The sequence below is a fragment of the Vulpes vulpes genome, chromosome 7 (genome assembly GCF_048418805.1).
Source record: "Vulpes vulpes isolate BD-2025 chromosome 7, VulVul3, whole genome shotgun sequence".
Taxonomy (NCBI): domain Eukaryota; kingdom Metazoa; phylum Chordata; class Mammalia; order Carnivora; family Canidae; genus Vulpes; species Vulpes vulpes.
The window spans coordinates 78,497,685-78,517,552 of NC_132786.1; the positions used below are offsets into that span (position 1 = coordinate 78,497,685).

General features: G+C 37.7%; 1 protein-coding gene and 1 long non-coding RNA gene across 10 annotated transcripts in view; one reads left to right on the top strand and one right to left on the bottom strand.

The window, feature by feature from the left end:
* LOC140599698 (uncharacterized) overlaps positions 1-3,930 on the bottom strand; it is a 58,512-nt gene extending 54,582 nt beyond the window's left edge. Inside the window, exon 1 of the long non-coding RNA XR_012002651.1 lies at positions 3,744-3,930. This is a non-coding gene — a long non-coding RNA (uncharacterized lncRNA). The remainder of the gene's footprint in view (positions 1-3,743) is intronic.
* The window catches only part of DMTF1 (cyclin D binding myb like transcription factor 1), a 44,140-nt gene continuing 27,265 nt past the window's right edge, over positions 2,994-19,868 (top strand). The window contains exons 1-6 of one of the 9 annotated variants that reach the window (XM_072764167.1): positions 3,045-3,204; positions 4,277-4,456; positions 4,993-5,132; positions 14,277-14,399; positions 15,657-15,773; positions 17,540-17,662. In XM_072764167.1, coding sequence (XP_072620268.1) covers positions 15,665-15,773; positions 17,540-17,662 — 232 coding nt within the window. In that variant the 5' untranslated portion in view covers positions 3,045-3,204; positions 4,277-4,456; positions 4,993-5,132; positions 14,277-14,399; positions 15,657-15,664. Of the gene's footprint in view, positions 3,205-3,285; positions 4,137-4,276; positions 4,457-4,992; positions 5,133-14,276; positions 14,400-15,656; positions 15,774-17,539; positions 17,663-19,868 lie in introns of those variants that run through there. The other 8 variants (XM_026018671.2, XM_072764171.1, XM_072764169.1 and 5 more) reach the window with 8 other exon arrangements.

Below are 19,868 nucleotides of genomic sequence, written 5' to 3' on the forward strand. Positions count from 1 at the left end.
ATACCAACTGACTTTTGAAAAGGTGGTTATGAAAGAAACTCATCCAGAAAGGGAGAATTATAAGGATGGGCTTGATTTTTTTTTTCAGGGAATTAACAGTAGAGTGCAGCAGAGTGCAGGCTGCAAAATTTTGCAGGGGATAACAGACAGCCAGACTATAATTTAGATGCTACACTGTTATGCCTTGGTGAAAAAGAATCCTATATGCTTGTGCTTTATGAGAAATGTGGCTAATTAGGGACTACTTCCTCATAAATGTTAATGTTAACAATTTTACATATGTAATTATTTCATTAGAACTACTCTGAGAGTAATTGCTTTTCTAGTTTATTTTTAAGTGCTTATTACTACACATTAGGCTCTGTGCAAAGCATGTCTACAGTATTTTGGGAGGTAGATTAGATTATTCCCATAATTTGAAGGCAAATGAAGTTGAGCAGTGAATTACTATACCCACTACTAAGCAATAACGCCAAGACGCATACTCATGTACCCATTTAAAAATTGAGTGATATATGTAATACCCAAATAGGATATAGAGTATCACATACTGGTAATAAAGTTGATGTAGTAAATTGCTGCTTAGCATTTACTTATTTTGAAAATTGGTCAAACATGTCCATCTTCCAGTTGAGTAAAGACTGGAAACTGGTTGAAATAACTTGTTTTCATTATAAAAAGACTGTTGCCAATGTGTACTTTGTGAAATGCAAAAGAGTAATAGTTCAGAGCATAGGCTCAGGGGCTGAGGCTTCAATTCTGACTCTATCACTTCTTTGCTGTGTGCGCGTGGACATCTTTTCATTTTTTGGTTGTCTAAAATAGGATTCGTTTGTAATAACTATAGTGATGCATCTGGCATTTGTGAACATTAAATGAGTTTCATACATGTAAAGCATTTGACACATAAGCACTCAAAAACTGCTGGCTATATTGTCCAAATCCAGAGGCTTATTTCACCCTTTCATTCTTTTTCAAGCAGACTTTTTTTAAAGAGTAGTTTAAGATGCACAGCAAAATTGAGAGAAAGATACAGACTTCCCATGTACTACTTGCTCTATACATGCGTAGTCTCCTCCATTATTGTCACCCAGAGTGGTATATTTGTTACAAATGATAAACCAACAACGACACATCATTATCATCCAAAGACCACAGTTCACATTAGGGTTCATTATTGGTGCTGTACATTTTGTGGGGTTTGGTAAATGTAGAAGCACTTGTATGTTATCTACCATGTTAGTATCAGAGAATTATTTCACTGCCTTAAATATCCTCTGCTCCATCTATTCCTCTCTCCAGCCCCAAGCCTTGGCAACTACTGATCTTTTTTTTACTGTCTACTGTTTTGCCCTTTCCAGAATGTCATATAGTTTGAATCATACAGTATGTAACTTTCTCAGACTTTTTTACTTAGTTATATGCGTTTAAGCTTCCTTCATGTCTTTCACAGCTCATTTCTTCTTAGCATTAGATAATAATGTATTGTACAAATGTACCACAATTTATCCTTTCACCTACTGAAGTACATCTTGGTGTCTTACAAGTTTGAGGCTTTTATGTGGATGTAACTTTTCAACTCATTGCATAAATATCAAGGAGCAACTGTTGGATCGTACAGTAAAATTGTTTAGTTCTGTAAGAAACTGCCAAACTGCCTCTCAAAATGACTATAACTTTTTGCATTCGTACTAGCAATTAATGAGAGTTCCTGTCCCACATCATCACAAGAATTTGGTGTTATCTGTGGTTTTTATTTTAGTCATGCTAATAGGCATATAATAGTATCTCATTTTGTGAAACCCAACGTTTATGACTGAGAAATTCTTTTACCCTAAAGAATAGTATGGTAACGTGGACTACTGCTGAAAACTATGTACACTTGATGTAAAATGTAAATATTTATGTTTCTAAACCCATTTCAGTATGTTTTTTACCACCACCCCACAGTTTCCTTGATGAATTACTGTCCCTTCCACAAAGTCAACAATACTTTGTAGTCAAAGGAAACAACTGCATAGAAAAACCAAAACAAGCTAAGATAATTGGGGTGTGTGTGTGTGTGTGTGTGTGTGATTATTAAGCATTGTTAACCTCATTAGTTACTTAAGACCAATTTAGGGGTACATATTTACGTTCTCCATAGCCTTTATTTGACCTTTACGACTGAGGCCGAGTAAAATGAGATTGGAATCACAGAGTTGTAACAGACTGGCACCACTCCACCACAAGATTTTCAAGGCCTTGAAACAGAGGCACATAGGTGGCTCAGTGGTTGAGCATCACCCTTAGGTTGAGCATCACCCGGATCCCAGGATCGAGTCCCGCATCCGGCTCCCCGCAGGGAGCCTGCCTCTCCCTCTGCCTACGTCTCTCATGAACAAGTAGAATCTTAAACAAACAAACAAACAAAAAACCCAAGTCTCTGCCAGGGTCTCACGGAGCTTCTGAAAGACTGGCCGAGGGGATGGTCCCAAATATTGGTCCTTTCTAAAAGTCTCGGCCGTAACCGAAGAGCGGCCGGCCTAGAGAAGCGGAGCTCTAAGACGGACAGCGCACTGGACTAGCACCTGCCTAACCCGCAGAGGATGTTTGACCGGAGCCGCATCCCACGCTCGAAGGGGTTCACACCTCCCTTCAAGCGCCCACCGGAGAGCAGCCTGAGCGTGAAGGGCCAGACACAACGCCCGGCTTCCTTCCCCATCTAGACACGGCTCATTCCTTCCACACCCGGCTGGCTCTGGAGCCCGGGGATTTACGAAACTCTGCCAGGGGGTCCAAATGCTCCGGGAGCCAGAGAGACAGACCACAGTTACACCCAACGAAGGTGGGCCCCCTCCTTCAAACATCAGCAGAGCCAACGTCGGCGCCGAGATCTCACAATGGGAGAGAAGAGCGGACCACAGGCGACTGCCAGAGAAGGGCACCGACGCGCCAACACCCCGCGACTTTTTTTCCGCGCGCCGACTTGGCCGGAAGTGACGCGAGCGACCAACGCGCAGAGCGGTCCCCAGGGAGAGGAGACAGGGAGGGGGAGCGTGCGGGGGCTGGGGGCGGGGCGCGGCCGTAGCTCCGTTTCCGGTGGCTCGTCGCGCTCGCTCACTCCAGCTGCAGCCACTCTTGCCCGTGGCTGCTTCCTCCATCCTGGTATTTTTTGGAGCCTCCATCCTGGTTCTTCCAAAGTGCCCGGACCCAAAACAGGAAGTAAGTGCGATGGAACCTTCAGGTCCCAACCGCCGCCAGGGCCGCTCCGCCCAGTGGAGCCTGTCCGGCCCCCTTGCTGCCAGCTTGCTCCCGCCGATCGGCGCAGGCTGTGGGCGCCCGGGCACCGCGGGCGGGGTCGGAGCTGGGCCTTCCTGACGTGGAGGCTGCCGTCCCCGCACGCTCAGGCCAGGGCCTCCCTCTCGGGGCCCGGCCCGCGGCGGTGACTCTGGCTACAGAGTGCGGGAGCGAGCGGCCGCCGAGGCGCAGCAGCGATCCGGCGGGGGCGGAAAATGGCGGCGGCTTCGGAGGAGCTAAATGGCGCCGGGACCCCTGGGGGTGGGGTGGGCCGGGAGCTTCGGTAGAGAATTGGGCCTGAGAATGCGGAGAGTGAGGAGCCTTACTTGCTCTCTCGTGGTGTTCCTTTTTTTTTTTTTTTTTGTTACCTTTTAGGGTTTGTGCGGTCCAGTGACGGAGAGGTGGGCTGGAGAGAGTTGGGCGGGTCTCGTCCTCCTCCCCCCCCGCCCTTTTTTTTCTTTTACCTTGTTTGCGTCTTAGACTCTTCCATCCTTTGGGATTCGTCCTAGCTCTGCTATTGAAGGCCCATGCGGAGGCAGTCGGGGGCGCTGGCCGCAGTATCTCGGTCAGCCTCTCTTGAAAAGGACGGACAGGACTGACTGCGGGGAGAGAGTGTCCTAGTCGAGCGAAGAACAGTTTTAAAATGCGTCTGCAAAAGCAGTAATTGTCCTATTTTACTGAGTTCTGCGGAAGTCTTAAAATTTTTTTTTAGATCTTCTTGTCCTCTAAAATAGACTTTGTTCTGACCCTCTCCCCGGCGTAGATTGGAGAGTGGAGGTGGCCAAGTGCCGTTCTCTGCAGTTGAATGAGACAGCATGTGTGTTTTGTTTTTTTAATAATAAAAATACTCGGTGAAGGTAAGGAGAGCGTGATAATTGCATGACATGTATGTAAGTCAGGACTCCCACTCCCTCTCCATGTTTGAATTTGGAAATAACGTTTCAGTGTGTGTTTGCTTTTCTTGTAACTTGATTCATCGTCGTGTTGCTCCTGACAGGCGAGGCTGCTGGTTGGGACATCCGACAAAACACATAGGATCTAGGGTGACTCTCGAATATGCAGTGCTTGAAGCCTAGGATAATACCATCTCGAAATTTTGTATCTTTTCCTAATCATGTCTTCACTTTTAATTCGTGCAAGACCATGAACCATTTGTAGCTTTTAACCTCCAGTCCAAGTAAGAAAATATTCTTCCATTGTGTTGAAAGTTTTACGGAACGGAATTTTTTTTTTTTTTTTCTGTTTTCGTTTTCAGTTAAAGGTTTTCATGTGTGTGTGTGTGGTTTTTTTTTTTTTTTTTTCCATTAAGATTCCTTTTCTGGGCCGGCTTTAAATTTGTTGTTTCTAATAATCTTTTTAGTATTACTGATTTATTTTTTAGTAATTTGTGTAATTACCACCACTTTAACATTTAAAGATTCTTTGATGATGATGATATACCAAAAACTTGGCATTTTCCTATGGTGATATAGTGAGAGGTCTTAACCTTATTAGGTTAAGATTCAGAAATTTAGTTAAGATTTAGGAAAAAAGTAAAATTCAGTCCTTTAATCTTAGAATTGTCAGGCTGTCCGAGAACTGTTGTCTTTTCATTCACAAGGGACAAGAAAATAAATTTTATGTTTTGTGATAATATTATGTCATTTTTATTTCCATATACTCCTGTGCCACCAAAAAGCTAATTTTTTTTTTTTTTTTTTTTTACTATTTTAGTTGATAGGCTCACCCCAAAATATGCTTTTTGGGACTGATCTAGAATCTGCATTTTCTGCGTGAATCTCTTTAATTGATTGCAGTTGAGCTAGATGATGGAGCCAAAATGCTATTGCCCTTTCTTCATCTACAGTTAATCAGTAAGTACTGGGCATTGCATACTTGCTTAGAACTTTTAAGTTCACACTTTGAGCAGTTAGATGAATACATATGTACTGTGTAAATATTTTTCTTAAAATGTTCAGGTTTTAGAAATACTTTGAGGGGAAGCAATCACGTTCTGGAGTTAGGCTTTGATTTTTGAAAGCAGAATATGACTGAGAAATGATTACTAATGGAGAATTATTTCAAAAGAAGGCAGATGTCCTCTTGATTCTTTAAGTTCTCTTCTTTTTACAGGGTCACCCCCACCCCCGGGTTTTTTGTTTTTTGTTGTGTTTTTTAAAGATGGGGCTAGTTTATCTCCTTTTACCCCAAGGCAACAGGAGAGATAAGCATATTTGTAAGGTTAGATATTGCTAGTTGGTATTGAAATACAGACAACAAAAGCTTTCCTTTTTTTATTCACTTCATTTATCTTTCCATCTACAGACCTTATTTTATTAATGTTGTAATATGATTGTATGTCCTGACAGTAACTTCACATTATTATAAACAGTTGCTTTTGTCATGCTCCATTAAGTTCATTGGCTTAAGTTAACACAAGTGAGGATGAATACACTAATGTGAAACACGAGCATCCCTAGGGATTTACAACCTGCACATAGATGTTAAAAATTTAGGAGGACTGGGATGTGTGTTTTAAAAGTATTGAGGTCTTAGATCATATCGAACACACTTCTATATCTGTTGTAGGGACAGCAAAACTTTAGAACAACGATGGTTTAATAAGAGTTGTACTTTCTCTTATGTCTTAGAGGCTACTTATTTAACAAGGGGTGTTTATCTTCTCAAAATGGAGTTTTATTTTTAATAATCAGTTTTACTGCCCTAATCTTGAGCAGTTTTTTTCCATATAAATGGTTGACTAAGAAATGGTGTACCTCTAAATGCTTTGCAATTTCAGTTGCAAAGTCTCTTCTATCCTCAAATGATAGGAAATGACCTGAAAAAGTGATGAACTTATTGCTAAGTGTATTAAATGTATAGATTTATTAAATGTATGTGGCATTTGTTTGCTTTCATATCTGAATTCCCTCCCCCCCCTTTTTTTCCTTTTGTGAAGAAAATTCTTGTAATAGAAATCATGAATAGGTTTTGGTTTTGCTTTGATTCCATAAAGATAAATAAAAGAAGGAACCTGTTTATCATGTCTGCTGCTTCAAGTTTGTGGAAAGACACCCCAATCCATGACTGAATTCCAGAAAGATGTTCTCAGAAAACAGCACATTGGACAGCCCTTTATGAACAATTTTTAAAATTTTTTTTTAAACTGTCATTTTGGTTATGTACACTGTTATCAGGCCATTCTCCAAGCACTGAGTTGTCAACACTTTATCATCACGTGTTATGTAGCAAAAGAAATGCTCATTATGTTTATCTACTGTCTATTTGTATATTAGTATCTGTCAAGTGTCCTTTAAAAATCAACTTTAATGTAAATCGGAGGACTATGATGATAATTTGATGTATTTCCATATATAAATGTAGCCAAATGCTCATCATAAGTTCTGAAACCATGTACTATGTGAAAAATATTCTTTCTTTCAGATCAGCAATATGATTTTATTGCCAAACTAGGTACAAAATTCTGCACCTTGAACCATACTACCAAGTAATCGTCTTTGATAATAACATTGTTTTTCAATAGTTTGTAATTGGGGGCGACTGAATGGCTCAACTGGTTAAGCCTCTGGCTTTGGCTCAGATCATGATCCCAGGATCGGGCCTGTGTCAGGCTCCCTGTGCTACGAGGAGTCTGCTTCTGCCTCTTCCTGGCTTGTGTGCGCCCCCCCCCCCCCCCCCCCCGCCCATAAATAAAATCTTTAAAAAAAATAGTTGGTAATTGAAATCAATCTTAAGCAACTAAAGCCTTTTACAATAAACTCCACAAACAACTTTATTGATGTGGTGTGTAGTCATATTTTGCTACCTTAAAACTAAGGTATTACAATCATTAGTTACTTTAGTATACTTTATATTCATTTATAACTTTGCTTCTCAAACTTATTCACAAAGTGTACAAAAGAGCAAATCCCCAGGAACTTGGAACCACAGTCCAAAGCATTCAGCCTCAGTGTAAAATGTCCCTATCCCTATCTTGGATAAAATCAATATTCTGCAGCTTTCTATTCTGCCAGCAGTCTGAGTACCCATGTTCAGGATGTAGCCATTTGTTACTTAATCTCTTCCACTAAGACTTTCTAATTAGCAAAGAGTCTTATTCTTTCAAGATATCTTAAAACCTATCTTTAAATTTTTAGTTACATGTTAACTAAACAAATCCACTTATAAGCATTTCCTAAGGCATTAGTTGTATGCAATGATGGGTTTGGTGGTGTCAATATGGGGTTTTTATAATAGCACAATCTCAAAAATGTTCGCTTTACAGGATAATGGTTAGATATATTTAGATACTATATACCCATTAAAAATGAAGTAGAAGAATAAGAGATACTGGGAAATACTCTAATAAAGTAAGTGCAGGAAAAAGTTATAAAAGGTGTGACATTGTTTGGAAGATTGTCACAAAATGTTAGAGGAATATATGAATAATTTGTCTTAGATTGGTTTAAGTAAAGACATTTAAAAATTAAATGTGGCCTTATTGCCTTATTAGTTGAATTACACCAGAAACCTTGTATCTGTTTTTCGGTCAACTCATTCAATAAAATTCTAGTGTTAAAGTTCGTAGCTTGCTTGATTTTTCCCTAACAAAAGTATCTTATAATACTGAATGTTTAGTCTCATCACATCTTTTGATGTAGAGTCCCAATTCCAAGCATGTAGAGTCAGCAACTTTGGGCTCCTGTGCTTTTCATGATCTCCACTAAAATATACCCTCCCACACTTGGACTGTTCAGAAACAGATACAAATTTATCTGCAAAACTAGTTCCCACAGTAGGAAGAAATGTTACTTTTCCTGGTTGTAGTTTTTGGAAGATAAACTTGACACTTCATTTGGAAAAATAGGACAATTAAAGGCATACTTTAGAGATAACTGCAGCGGTTCAGTCCCAGACCACTGCAATAAAGCAAAGATTGCAATAAAACATGTCAAATGAATTTTTTGGTGTCCCAGTGCATACAAAAATTATGTTTATACTTTAGTTCATTTAAAAGCATGCAAGAGCATGTCAGAACCAATGTGCTACAAAATGTTATCCGAGCTTTCATCTAGTCTTAAATCCTAATCACAGATCACTACACCCAACACAGTTTTGGGGAGCTTAAGGGAGATGGCCCCCTGGGTGGTGGAAAATCCCTGTATAACTTTTGACTTGCCCAAAACTACTAAAAGCCTACTGTTGACCAGAAGCCTTACCATTAACACATATAATTGTTTATGTGTAATATACTATATTCTTACAATAATAAATTAGAAAAAATTAAAATACCTTTACTATATTTTTAAAAGTCCACATGTAAGTAGACACATGCATTTCAAACTTACATTGCTCAAGAGTCAACTGTAATAATGAAAAAGTTGAAAATAGTTTGAGAATTACCAAAATGTGATGTAGACACGAAGTAAGCAAATGCTGTTGGTAGTGCCAATAGATTTGCTTAATATGCAGTTGCCATAATCCTTCATTGTATTAAAAAGTAAATCTTTTTTAAAAATGTGGGTGAGGGACACCTGGGTGGCTCAGTAGTTGAGCCTCTGCCTTTGGCTCAGGTCGTGATCCCAGGGTCCTGGGATCGAGTACCACATCAGGCTCCCCCGAGGGAGCCTGCTTCTCTCTGCCTCTCTCTCTGTGTCTCTCATGAACAAATAATAAAATCTTAAAAACCTCAGTATCTATGAAGTGTAATAAAATGAGTTTTGCCTGTATATAGATTCAGTTGATAGAAATATCAGTCTAAAGTAATGCCATTGAATAAGAACTTTACATCAGTATTGGAGTGAAGTAGGATGAAGGATTCATTTCTTTTAATTCTGTATTAAATACCAGATCCAGAATTGTCCTTTTGTTCTACGTTAAATAGGGTTCTTGTTCATTTGGAGCTCTAAATGAAGACAAACACATTTCTCACTTAAACATGAATATAAATAATCCATTATAAATGTTTTATACCACATTTCACATGTTCTTTTCTTCATTTTATTGGCATATTGTTGCTGTGTAAGGTATTTACCAGATGATGGATAGAAACATGCTAAAATGCCATTTCACTAGGTAAAATGGCTGTTAAAATTTCTTTCTTCTTCCTTCTAGTTAGTATATAGTTCATACAGCGTAACCCTTGACCGTGAAGGAAGGGAAGACCTCAACAGGCTGATGGCAGTCCAAAAGAAAACTAAATAGTTGATGGTAGAAGATAAAAAGTTGATGTATCTTTTTGACACATTTCCCCTGTAAGCCAAATAAGGAATAGGTCTAGAAATTAAGCCTAGTTTCATAATGAATTATAATGGGAGGCACCGTAATACTCAGCTTTATACCTTACTGTCATAAGTTTATTCACCAGCATTTTTCAGGCACTCTAATAGTCCTATCAGTATACAGCTGTGCTTTTCTAAATAACAGCTCTTGAGATGTTAAAGTAGCTAGTGTTTGTTCACTTGCTGTGAAAGCTAAACCTCATGAAAGACCTGTTGTTTGTCTTGTCTCCCAACTTTCAGTTCTCCACATAGTCCAGCAGGGCCTCTGTTCCCACTATACCTCAGACTATTTTTATTAAGGCTGCCAATGTTCTCCATATAGACAGATCAATTAGTCACCTCTCCATCTTTTTTGCAGTATTTAACATGGATGACTACTTGAAAAACACTCTTTGTGTCTTTTAACACTTCACAGTTTTCCTTCTCTATCATTAGCTAGTCCTTTTCAGTTAACTTTATGTATAGCTTGATTTCTACCTGTTAAAGGGTGCTCTAGAACTGAAATCTAGGTTGTCTTATCTAACCTCTCTGGGTGATCTTAAGTTTAAAAATTACTTGCCACGGCGCCCTGGGTGGTGCTATCAGTTAAGCGTCCGTTGGTTTGGTTTTGGCTCATGACATGAAATCGAGCCTCTCTGATTCCACACCCCGGTCAGAGTCTGCTTGAGACTTCCTCTTCTTTTCCCTTTCCCTGTACCCCCCACCTGCAAATAAACAAATCTTTAAAAAAATTATTTGCAGGCCACTAACTCAAGTTTGTCTTGATATGTCTAATCTGTTGAATTCCAGCTTCCAACTGTCAATGTGAAACCCTCATTTGAATGCCTTATAACATTATTTATACTAATAGTAATAAAAACACATAATATATCTAAGTGTTACCAAACTCAATCAGCTGTTCAAGCAAAAAGCCTAGGGTTCAGCTTAAGATAGTTACCCTTATCTTAATCTCCATGATCCCTTCATTCAGCAAGTCTGTCAACACTGTCTCCAGAATGTATCCTTTGTTCAGCCTCCTTTGACAGTCCAAACAAGAATCATTTCTGGGACCACCATTTGTCTTCATAACTTACCCATTCTCCATACTGCAGTTTTTTAGATTTTTTAGAAAAATGTAAATTATATTCCCCAGCTGAACACCATCCAAGGATTTATAAGGCCTTGTGAGATCTACCCCTGTCTTTATCTCCAACCTTATATTCAGCGACTCTTCCTCTTTATAGAAAGCCTCTGCCACGCTGGCTGCTGGTTTTTTTTTCCCCCCTTCAACAGGCCAAAGCAGGTCCCACTTTAGGGACTCTGCTATTATTAATCAGTTGGCTAGCTTATACTGGTGTCTCATCTTGCTGCTGAGATACTAAAAAGTAGCCATTAAGGTACTGTTCATTGTTAGTATTATAATACTATTTCTGTAAAGAAACTGTAGCAGGAAGGGCTATATTGACTTACATAGGCATAAAATCATTGGAAGGGAGCCTGAGAATTTTTTTTTTCCCCTGAGGGAGCCTGAGAAATTGATAACAGTTTACCTAAAGAAGGAGGGGGACCAGGTGACTAGGGAACTAGAGGAGGAAGTAAACTTCACTGTATAACCACTTTTATCTTTTGAATTTTGAACCATGTAAATGCGTCACCTATTTAAAATAAATTGAAAATAAAACCAGATTAGTTTCTTAAATATTAATAAATACACTGACCTCCTAGTTCCCAACTACAGTGGGATGTGGGAGAGCCCTGGGAAAGTGAGTCGAGAGCATATCTAAAGAGACACTTTAAAAAAAAAAAAAAGAGTGGCCACCATATCCCAGTGCCTAGAGAGTGCATATATAGTAGATATGTGATAAATATTTCTTGACTGAACAAATATGCTTGTTAATTTGCAAACCGCCTTAGAACCATTTACTGGGATCCCTGGGTGGCGCAGCGGTTTGGCGCCTGCCTTTGGCCCAGGGCACGATCCTGGAGACCCGGGATCGAATCCCACGTCGGGCTCCCAGTCCATGGAGCCTGCTTTTCCCTCTGCCTGTGTCTCTGCCTCTCTCTCTCTCTCTCTCTCTGTGTGACTGTCATAAATAAATAAAAATAAAAATAAAGAACCATTTACTAATCTCAAACATGAATTGCCAAATGAACCTAGATTTCTGATTTAAAGCTAGTATGTTGCATAGGATCACCTGTAACCAAGTACAAGTTGTTAAGAATGAAATACTTTATTTCAGCTAGCTATTTCAGACTTCTTTTTTCTTATATTATCTCATATCTCGATGTTATCTTAAATCTACCTTTATTTTTTCTAAAGTTTTAGATTAATTTGAGTCCTAATGACACTGATTAAAATGCTAAACTAGTGACTACTTTGCACCTATCCAATGAACTCTTGTGCTGTTTTTTGCTTTGTGCTTTCTTTTTAATAAAAGAAAGGTTGCCAAGGATAAAGTTTCTATCTCGGTGGTTTAGGTATAAATTCAAACAGCCTTTCCAGAAAACAGATTGCAGTATTGATGCAGGCAGACCAGGTCCAAGGATACAGAAGGGGTCCCACAGGACCAGCCAAGGCAGTTCTTGGCTTCCCGCAGGATGGAAATCAAACTCCAGCCAGCAAGAAGTGAGAGCAGAGTTGGTGAATATAGAAGAGAGCAGATACAGATGAAACATCTGGGATACTCAAAGGGGCATAAGTCTCATCTTTGTTTGCTGGTCCAGAGTTATAATTAAGGACGGTGGTTTGGTGTACATGTCTTCTCAGGCATCCAGGAACTGGTTGAACAAGGACTAGTGTTCAGGTGTCCTTAAGTCACTGATGCCCTGGAGCCCAGGGTCTTGGCGTCTGGGTGTTTGGAGTCCATGGTCTTGGGAGAAGAACTTCCATGAGGACCTCACGTGGTCACTCCTTAGATGTTATCAGTTGTGCTGGAAGACTTCAAAGAAATCATTAACTCCTTGACCTTTACAAGGAGGACATACATTAATGCATGTCTAAGGTGGGGTGTGGGTCCTAGCAAAAACAGAAGCAGGAAAAGGAACAAAGAAAAAAAACAGCTTTTTTTTTTTTTTTTTTATGGGGTCCCTTACAATTTCTGTCTCAGTGTGACTCAGGAGTTCTAAATTTTGTCATATTCCTTTAATAATTTCCATTAATGTTGTTTAAGGAAATAGAGTATATAAATGTTTCATTATGTTTTAAGGAAATGAAAAATTAGGAACAACACAAATGTCCAGTGATAGGGCAGTTAAATAATGTCATGTTTTTTATGTGATGTAAGTTTTAAGTGATACAGAAAATCTTCAGTTAGATACCTAGCTTGGTTTCATCATACCTTTAATATGAATAAACTGTAAAAAGGAGGATAATAGTTGCTTGTTTATACACTTTTACAAACGCACACACACCAAAGAGAGTGAACTCTACTTTTGGTAAGTTTAAGGATGATTTTTTTAACATTGAATTTCTCTATCTTCTGCACAAAAATATTACCAGCTTTTTAAGAAAACTTAATGGATTCAGAAATAAGAACAATGTGCAATCTAATAGCTGACTAGAGGTTTCTCTAGCAGGATCTGTACCTTTTTTACTTTTTTATTATTTTTTATTTTTATTTATTCATGAGAGAGACATACAGAGAGAGAGGCAGAGACATAGGCAGAGGGAGAAGCAGGTTCCACGCAGGGAGTCCCATGTGGACTGGATCCTGGGACTCCAGGATCACGCCCTGAGCCAAAGGCAGATGCTTAACCGCTGAGCCACCCAGGCACTGCAGACTTATTTATGTATAGCAATTCTCAAAATATAACCATCCTGGAGAGAGGAGTTCTAATTAGAACACTGCTAAAATGGAAATTTCAATTGTTAGCTATTGCTGAAATACCCTTTAAATCTCAAATCACAGGCATCCTGGGTGGCTCAGCGGTTTAGCACCGCCTTCAGCTCAGGTTGTAATCCTGGGGTCCCGAGATCGGGTCCCATGTCGGGCTCCCTGCATGGAGCCTGCTTCTCCCTCTGCCTGTGTCTCTGCCTGTCTCTCATGAATAAATAAATAAAATATTTAAAAAATAAAAAAATAACTATTAAAAAATAATAGTAAATAAATTTCAAATCGTGCTGTACTTCTTGATTTTTTGGTTGACCCTTTGGGATGATAATGAGAAGTTTATTGAAAGAAACTTTAAAAATCATTTCAGATTTTGTAGGGCTCACCTTGGATTCAAGAGCTTGCTTATAATTTACCTTTTCTGGCTTAGTTGTTTAGGGTTTCTTTTTTCCACAGATCCACGGGCAAGATTATTCAGATAGGATATAGTTTTTAATACGTTAAGATGAAATACAGTATTGTGTATAAAAAGAGGTGTGGTAAATTATTATAAAGAAAAAATGTAGTTACTGGTAGTATTTGGCACTGTACATCCTGGGTGATGTTACACATACTTGGATCTACAGTTCATAGAATCAGTAGCATAGTTGAAGCTCTTTTTTTCTGAGAATATTTGCCTGTTGAAGGACAACTTGGGTTGAGAAACTGCCTATAAGCTAATTTACTAGGTATAGGACCTCATCATTTTCTGCCTTTCATTGGGGAAAACTTTTAGAGGCTGACTTCTGAAGGTCTATTTAGAAAAAAATTCTGGTTTTTTAGTTAAGACATCACAGAGGCTTGTGGCTAAAGTGTCATGAACATACCAATAGAACACAGTTGTTTGTTCTTATTTAAGCCGTGTTGTATAATGCTGTTACTTTTTCAGAGTGTTGCAGAGGTAGGAATATGGGAGAGAAGTAATCTGGATAACATGAAAGTGATGCTGGTATCTAAGGAAAGGCGACTTGATTCTCTGGGAAGGGCTATACCTGATCCATCTATTTTCTAGGTAAGCCTGCCTTTGTTCCAAGGACCATACCTTGTTTTTTGCAAATTTTAGTGATAACTAGACCATGATTTCTATTTATCTTTAATTTGGGGAATGTCATCTTTATTATTGTAAAATGAACAATGTCCTTTTAAAACAGTAATTTGTTTAGAAAACCTGAGTGAATCATTGGATCTTCATCATGTAAATGTTGACATATCTTAAGTTTTTCTGGCAAGGGGAGATACACTTGAATAAATGGTAATTATATGAACAGACTAATATGTTGTATATAGGAGCCAAATATAAAGTGATCAGTACACATTAAAGCTTATGGCCTTCATTTTAGTTGATAAAAAGTATGTGGACAAGACTGAAATTGAGTACTGAGGGAAGAACTTCATTGAATATTATAAAAAGAACCTCGAAGACTTTAATCAGGCCCTTGATTTTAATTCAGTACATTTCCTCCCATCAGCCAGAAGGTATTGTATTGTGAGACTCTGATCAGTCAGTTTGTCTGAACAAGTGGAAAATTAGATATATGTGTAAAATATCAGGTAAGGGCACTTTAAACAAAACCAGTTCTCTATTTCAAAAGAAGGCCTATCTCTATATCCATTAAAAGCAGTTTGGAGTGATGGTTATAGACGCTTTAATATTTTGGAAAAAAACATGGCGAAGATGATTCCATAGTGTTCTTAGTTTTCAGATAATAATAGAGCTTAAACACTTGTAAAAAGTATTTTTGGAGCAATAATATTGATAAGACGACTTGAAACAATCTTTTTCATTGGATGTGGTAAAACTAAATCTTAATCCCATAAGTTTTTAATTAGAGAAGTCGGATTTTTGTAGATTATTACATCTCATTCTAAATAATGGGTATAACCTTTTAAAAAACAGTTTTTGGGGATCCCTGGGTGGCGCAACGGTTTGGCGCCTGCCTTTGGCCCAGGGCGCGATCCCGAAGACCCGGGATCGAATCCCACGTTGGGCTCCCGGTGCATGGAGCCTGCTTCTCCCTATGCCTGTGTCTCTGCCTCTCTCTCTCTCTCTCTCTCTCTGTGACTATCATAAATTTAAAAAAAATAAAAATAAAAAAAAATAAAAAATAAAAAACAGTTTTTGCAGTCTGAACTGTCATTGCAATTTCACATAAAGAATGCTGAATCAAATTTAAATTATGGGTTTTTTTGTGGGGAAGAGGGATAAGTTGGGGGCTACTTTATGTTCATATTTGGAAATAATGTTTTAAATCTGAAACCTATCGTCTAGATTTGAGTATGAGCACAGTTGAAGAGGATTCTGACACAGTAACAGTAGAAACTGTGAATTCTGTGACTTTGACTCAGGACACAGACGGGAACCTCATTCTTCATTGCCCTCAGAATGGTAGGAGAACTTTCTGTCATACAACTGTGGATCTTTCTATATTTCTGGATTTTATGTCACCTTTGATCCCTGTTACCCAGATAGACCGTTTAGGCTAGGACAGTAGAAAAGGGGGTTATCTCTTTGGATCATGAATTAACTTAAATTTATATTTTTTAAATATACCTTTGTATTTTTAAAATTTGTCAGGTGTTTGAACTTTGATTAATCTCATAGCTACTTTCATGGATAAGTAGAATCTCTTGAGCCTATAATGATGATGATGGATTAACTGTAATATACTTCCTCTTTGATATCAGTTGGTGCCAGCAATGTACATTAGGAAATGTAGTAGTCCTGTCAGTTTTTTTTTTTGCTCCAGTCTGTTAAAGGATTTTACATGACTGAATAAAATTTAATGTGATTACCTATATAATCAATTAAGATTCAACAGGCTTGTGATTTTGTTGTCACTTCTCTACTTATTTATTATTTATATTTATTATGTATTTTGCTGTAAGTTTATCTTTCCTCAACCTAGGCTTTATCTCCTTTTCCCATTCAGTGCTTAATTTCTGGTTATTTTACTCAAACTTGTGATTTTAACTATCACCTACTATTAAAATGATTCAAACTTCTTATTTTCTGAATTCTTTGTGTTTCTCATAGGCACCTTAAATTTCACATGTTCCTAACTGAATTCTTCACAAATTTCCCAGACTAGTTTTGTTTCTCTGTCAATTTCATTACTTAGCAATGCAGATAATAAATGTGGGTAGGAATAAACTCTTTTCTCATCTCCTACTTTCATTCTATCATGAAAATTTGTTGATAGTATTTTGTTTCTTGAATCCATTGCTTACTCTGTCTCAAGTCCCCCTTTCTTAGTTCAGAGTCTCATTTCTCACCTGGGAGGCCCCACTAGCCTAATGAGTCTCCCAACTTGAATTCATCTTTCAAACTGCTGATGACCTTGCTCATGATACTCAGTAGTATAGGAAGGTTTGTTTTTTCAAGTTTCCCATGGTTTTTAGAGTACAGTGATGACCTCCCATCATCTCCGCTTTCCTTCCAGCCTCACTTCCTGCCACATTTCATATATCTGTGTCCCAGCAATTCATAGCTGTCTTGTTTTCCTTACTTACGTACCTTAAGCTTTTCATACCTCACTGTCACTGCAAATAATTATTCCTAGTGCCAGTATTATCATTACCCCTAGCTTCTATTCATTCAAGTTCTTTCCAATTCAAGACACCTTCTCCAGGAAGCCTTCCTTTACCAGTAGACAAAATTAGATGTCTCTCCCCTCTGCTCATGGAACAGTCTCTTCATTCCACCTGCACAGCTCTTACAGCACCATTTTGAGATTGTTGCTTTAGTCATCTCCTCCACCACCCTGTGAGCTCTTCTTGATAGTCAAAGGTATCTGTCATTGTTCTCTTCCCAGCACTTAGCACATAGTAGGCATTCAGTGATTATTAGTGAATGATTGAAATTACCAACGCCTATCTTTACTTGTGAAATATTTGGAAAGATAGGTAGTTAGTAGCACCAAAATATGATATTTAAAAAGTAGCCCCTCTATTCTCCTAATTCTTGTTATCAGAATAGCAGCTGAGATACTGTCCTGGGGATATAGAAGACAGTGTCGTTGAAGTCCTACTTGCACAATTGGGTTAACTGAGCAAATTGATAAGAAAATTGTTTTATAGTTACTTGTTGAAGATTTTGGGTTTTCTCATTGGTTTGAAGATTTTGAGTTTTTGTTTGTTTGTTTGTTTCATTAGAAGCTGATGAAATAGACTCAGAAGATAGTACTGAACCTCCACATAAAAGGCTTTGTCTGTCTTCTGAGGATGATCAAAGTATTGATGATTCTACTCCTTGCATATCAGTTGTTGCACTTCCACGTAAGTCACTATGTATTAAGAACAGAGTTCCCTTTTGAAATCACATTGTAGCTTGGGAGAGATCATAATTGGCATTTCAAGGTAGACTTAGGTCCATTATTTTCCTTTTCATTAGTCACAAAAACCTTCCTAACTAAAACACTTAATGACTCTAAATGCTTTTACATATATTGCCTATTTTAATCTTCTCAGCCTTTTTAAAAAATTACTGTCATCCTTCCTACCCCAAGCTTTTTGAGACATTTTCTCTTGATCATGTTCTCCCCCTTGAAATTGTAATATCACAGATATACTGTCGTTTTTTTTTAATGTACTGTATTGTATGTGTTGTTTTGTCAATAAAGAGAATTTTTTTTTTCACCCACACCTCACCCAGAAGCATTTTTGGCCCTCATTGAGAAAGAATGCTCTAGAGTAGGTGTTATGATTCCTGTTTTTAATGAGGAAACTAAGGCATGGAGAGGTATGAGAACTTGTCTAAGGTCATACCAGGCATTCTGGTTCTTGAGAACGTTCATTTTGTACCCAGGATCAAGCAAAATCACATCTTCATCCAGTTGGATAAAAGTAAGATTAGGTTTTCATTATAGCAAAACCTTATCTTTACAAGTAGATGTGTACTTTTTATGTAGAGTTTGCTTATTCAGTTGAACACAAAAAACCATTTTATATTAGTTTACTGTGAGACTTTATTGAACAATGGTTCATATTAATGCCACTAACATTGCTCCTAGTGACATATACAAACATAATGTATTTCTAATTAAATGATCTTTCCTTCTAGTGATGATTCATGATTTTTAAAACTCCTAATTTGACTATCATTAGGTTGTGATCCAGTCTTAAAATTTGATTGGCCTGTCTGTACAGATATAATCCTATATGGACATTTTCTAAGCTGGAAGTTTTTTTAATTCAGACATAATTAACCTGTAACATTATGTTAGTCTTAGGTGCACAATAGTAATTTAGTATACATACATGTTGTGAAATGAACATGAGTCTAGTTAACATCTGTTAACCACACATAGTTACAGTTTTTTCTTGTGATAAGAACTTTAAAGATTACTCTTTAAATATACCTTAAATATACCTTAGAGTATTATTAACTATAGTCACAGTGCTGTACATTACATCCCCAGGATATAAAATAAAATGAAAATACTTATTTTACTAAGCCAGAATTTGTGAGGGATTATTTTTACATAAATTATGGCTGGTTAATTCATTTGGTTAAAGTTGAGTACCTTGATCAAACCACAGTTGATATTTTGTTCTATTTTATGGTGTTAGACTGAATCCTTCACACACTACTTAGCTTAACTGGACGGGATGATATGGATGTGCTGACATAAAAGCATCTGAATTACTTGAAATCAGGTCAGCATCATGACATATGGAGGACATTCTGGAGCCTAATATTTACAGTGAGACTAAATTTATGAAAAGTGGACTTGAAGTATTGTTCCTAGATTTGTTAAAAGTGTGTTGATAAAATCACAAACAAGTTTAGGGAAACCTCTCCATTAAAAAAGTCATATAAAAACATAAAATGCTGTGTTTGTCACCATCATTTAGCACTGATTGAATGGGCAAGTCATTGTTTGCTGAACTTTAGGGAAGTAAATATTAGCTTTTAAAGATAGTTATTAATTTCAGTTTTAATTTTTTATTCAAGTTTACATTCTTTTAAAACTGGTAAAAATTTGATCCTTAAAAATCCTCTTAACTCTTATGTTAGTCATTCTACATCACTTAACACTTCTTACTGTGATTATGTACCACCATATTTACTCCATTCCCTAGTCACAGTTAGAACTCTTGGTAATTATTCATTTAGATAATTGTTGCAATATCTTAACCTCTTCTACCTTTTGTTATCCACACTACCTTGTTTATTACTCCCATTACCTCCTTTGCTGTTACTTATTAATGAGATCTACTTCCAACACTATTAATTGTGATCTACTTCCTATCTTTCCAGGGAATCCATTTGTGATCTACTTCCAGCACTACTTCCTATGTTTCCAGGTTATTTCTTCTAATACTCTTTATTGCTTATAGTCCTTTGCCCCACTAGGACCCACTGATCTGACCACTTTTGCATTGTTCTTTTCCACTTGTATCTTTTGTTTCTCTACCCAGTTTGTTTCATGGTTGATCATTATAATCACTCTTGCATTTACCCTCAAATCCTTTTTTCATT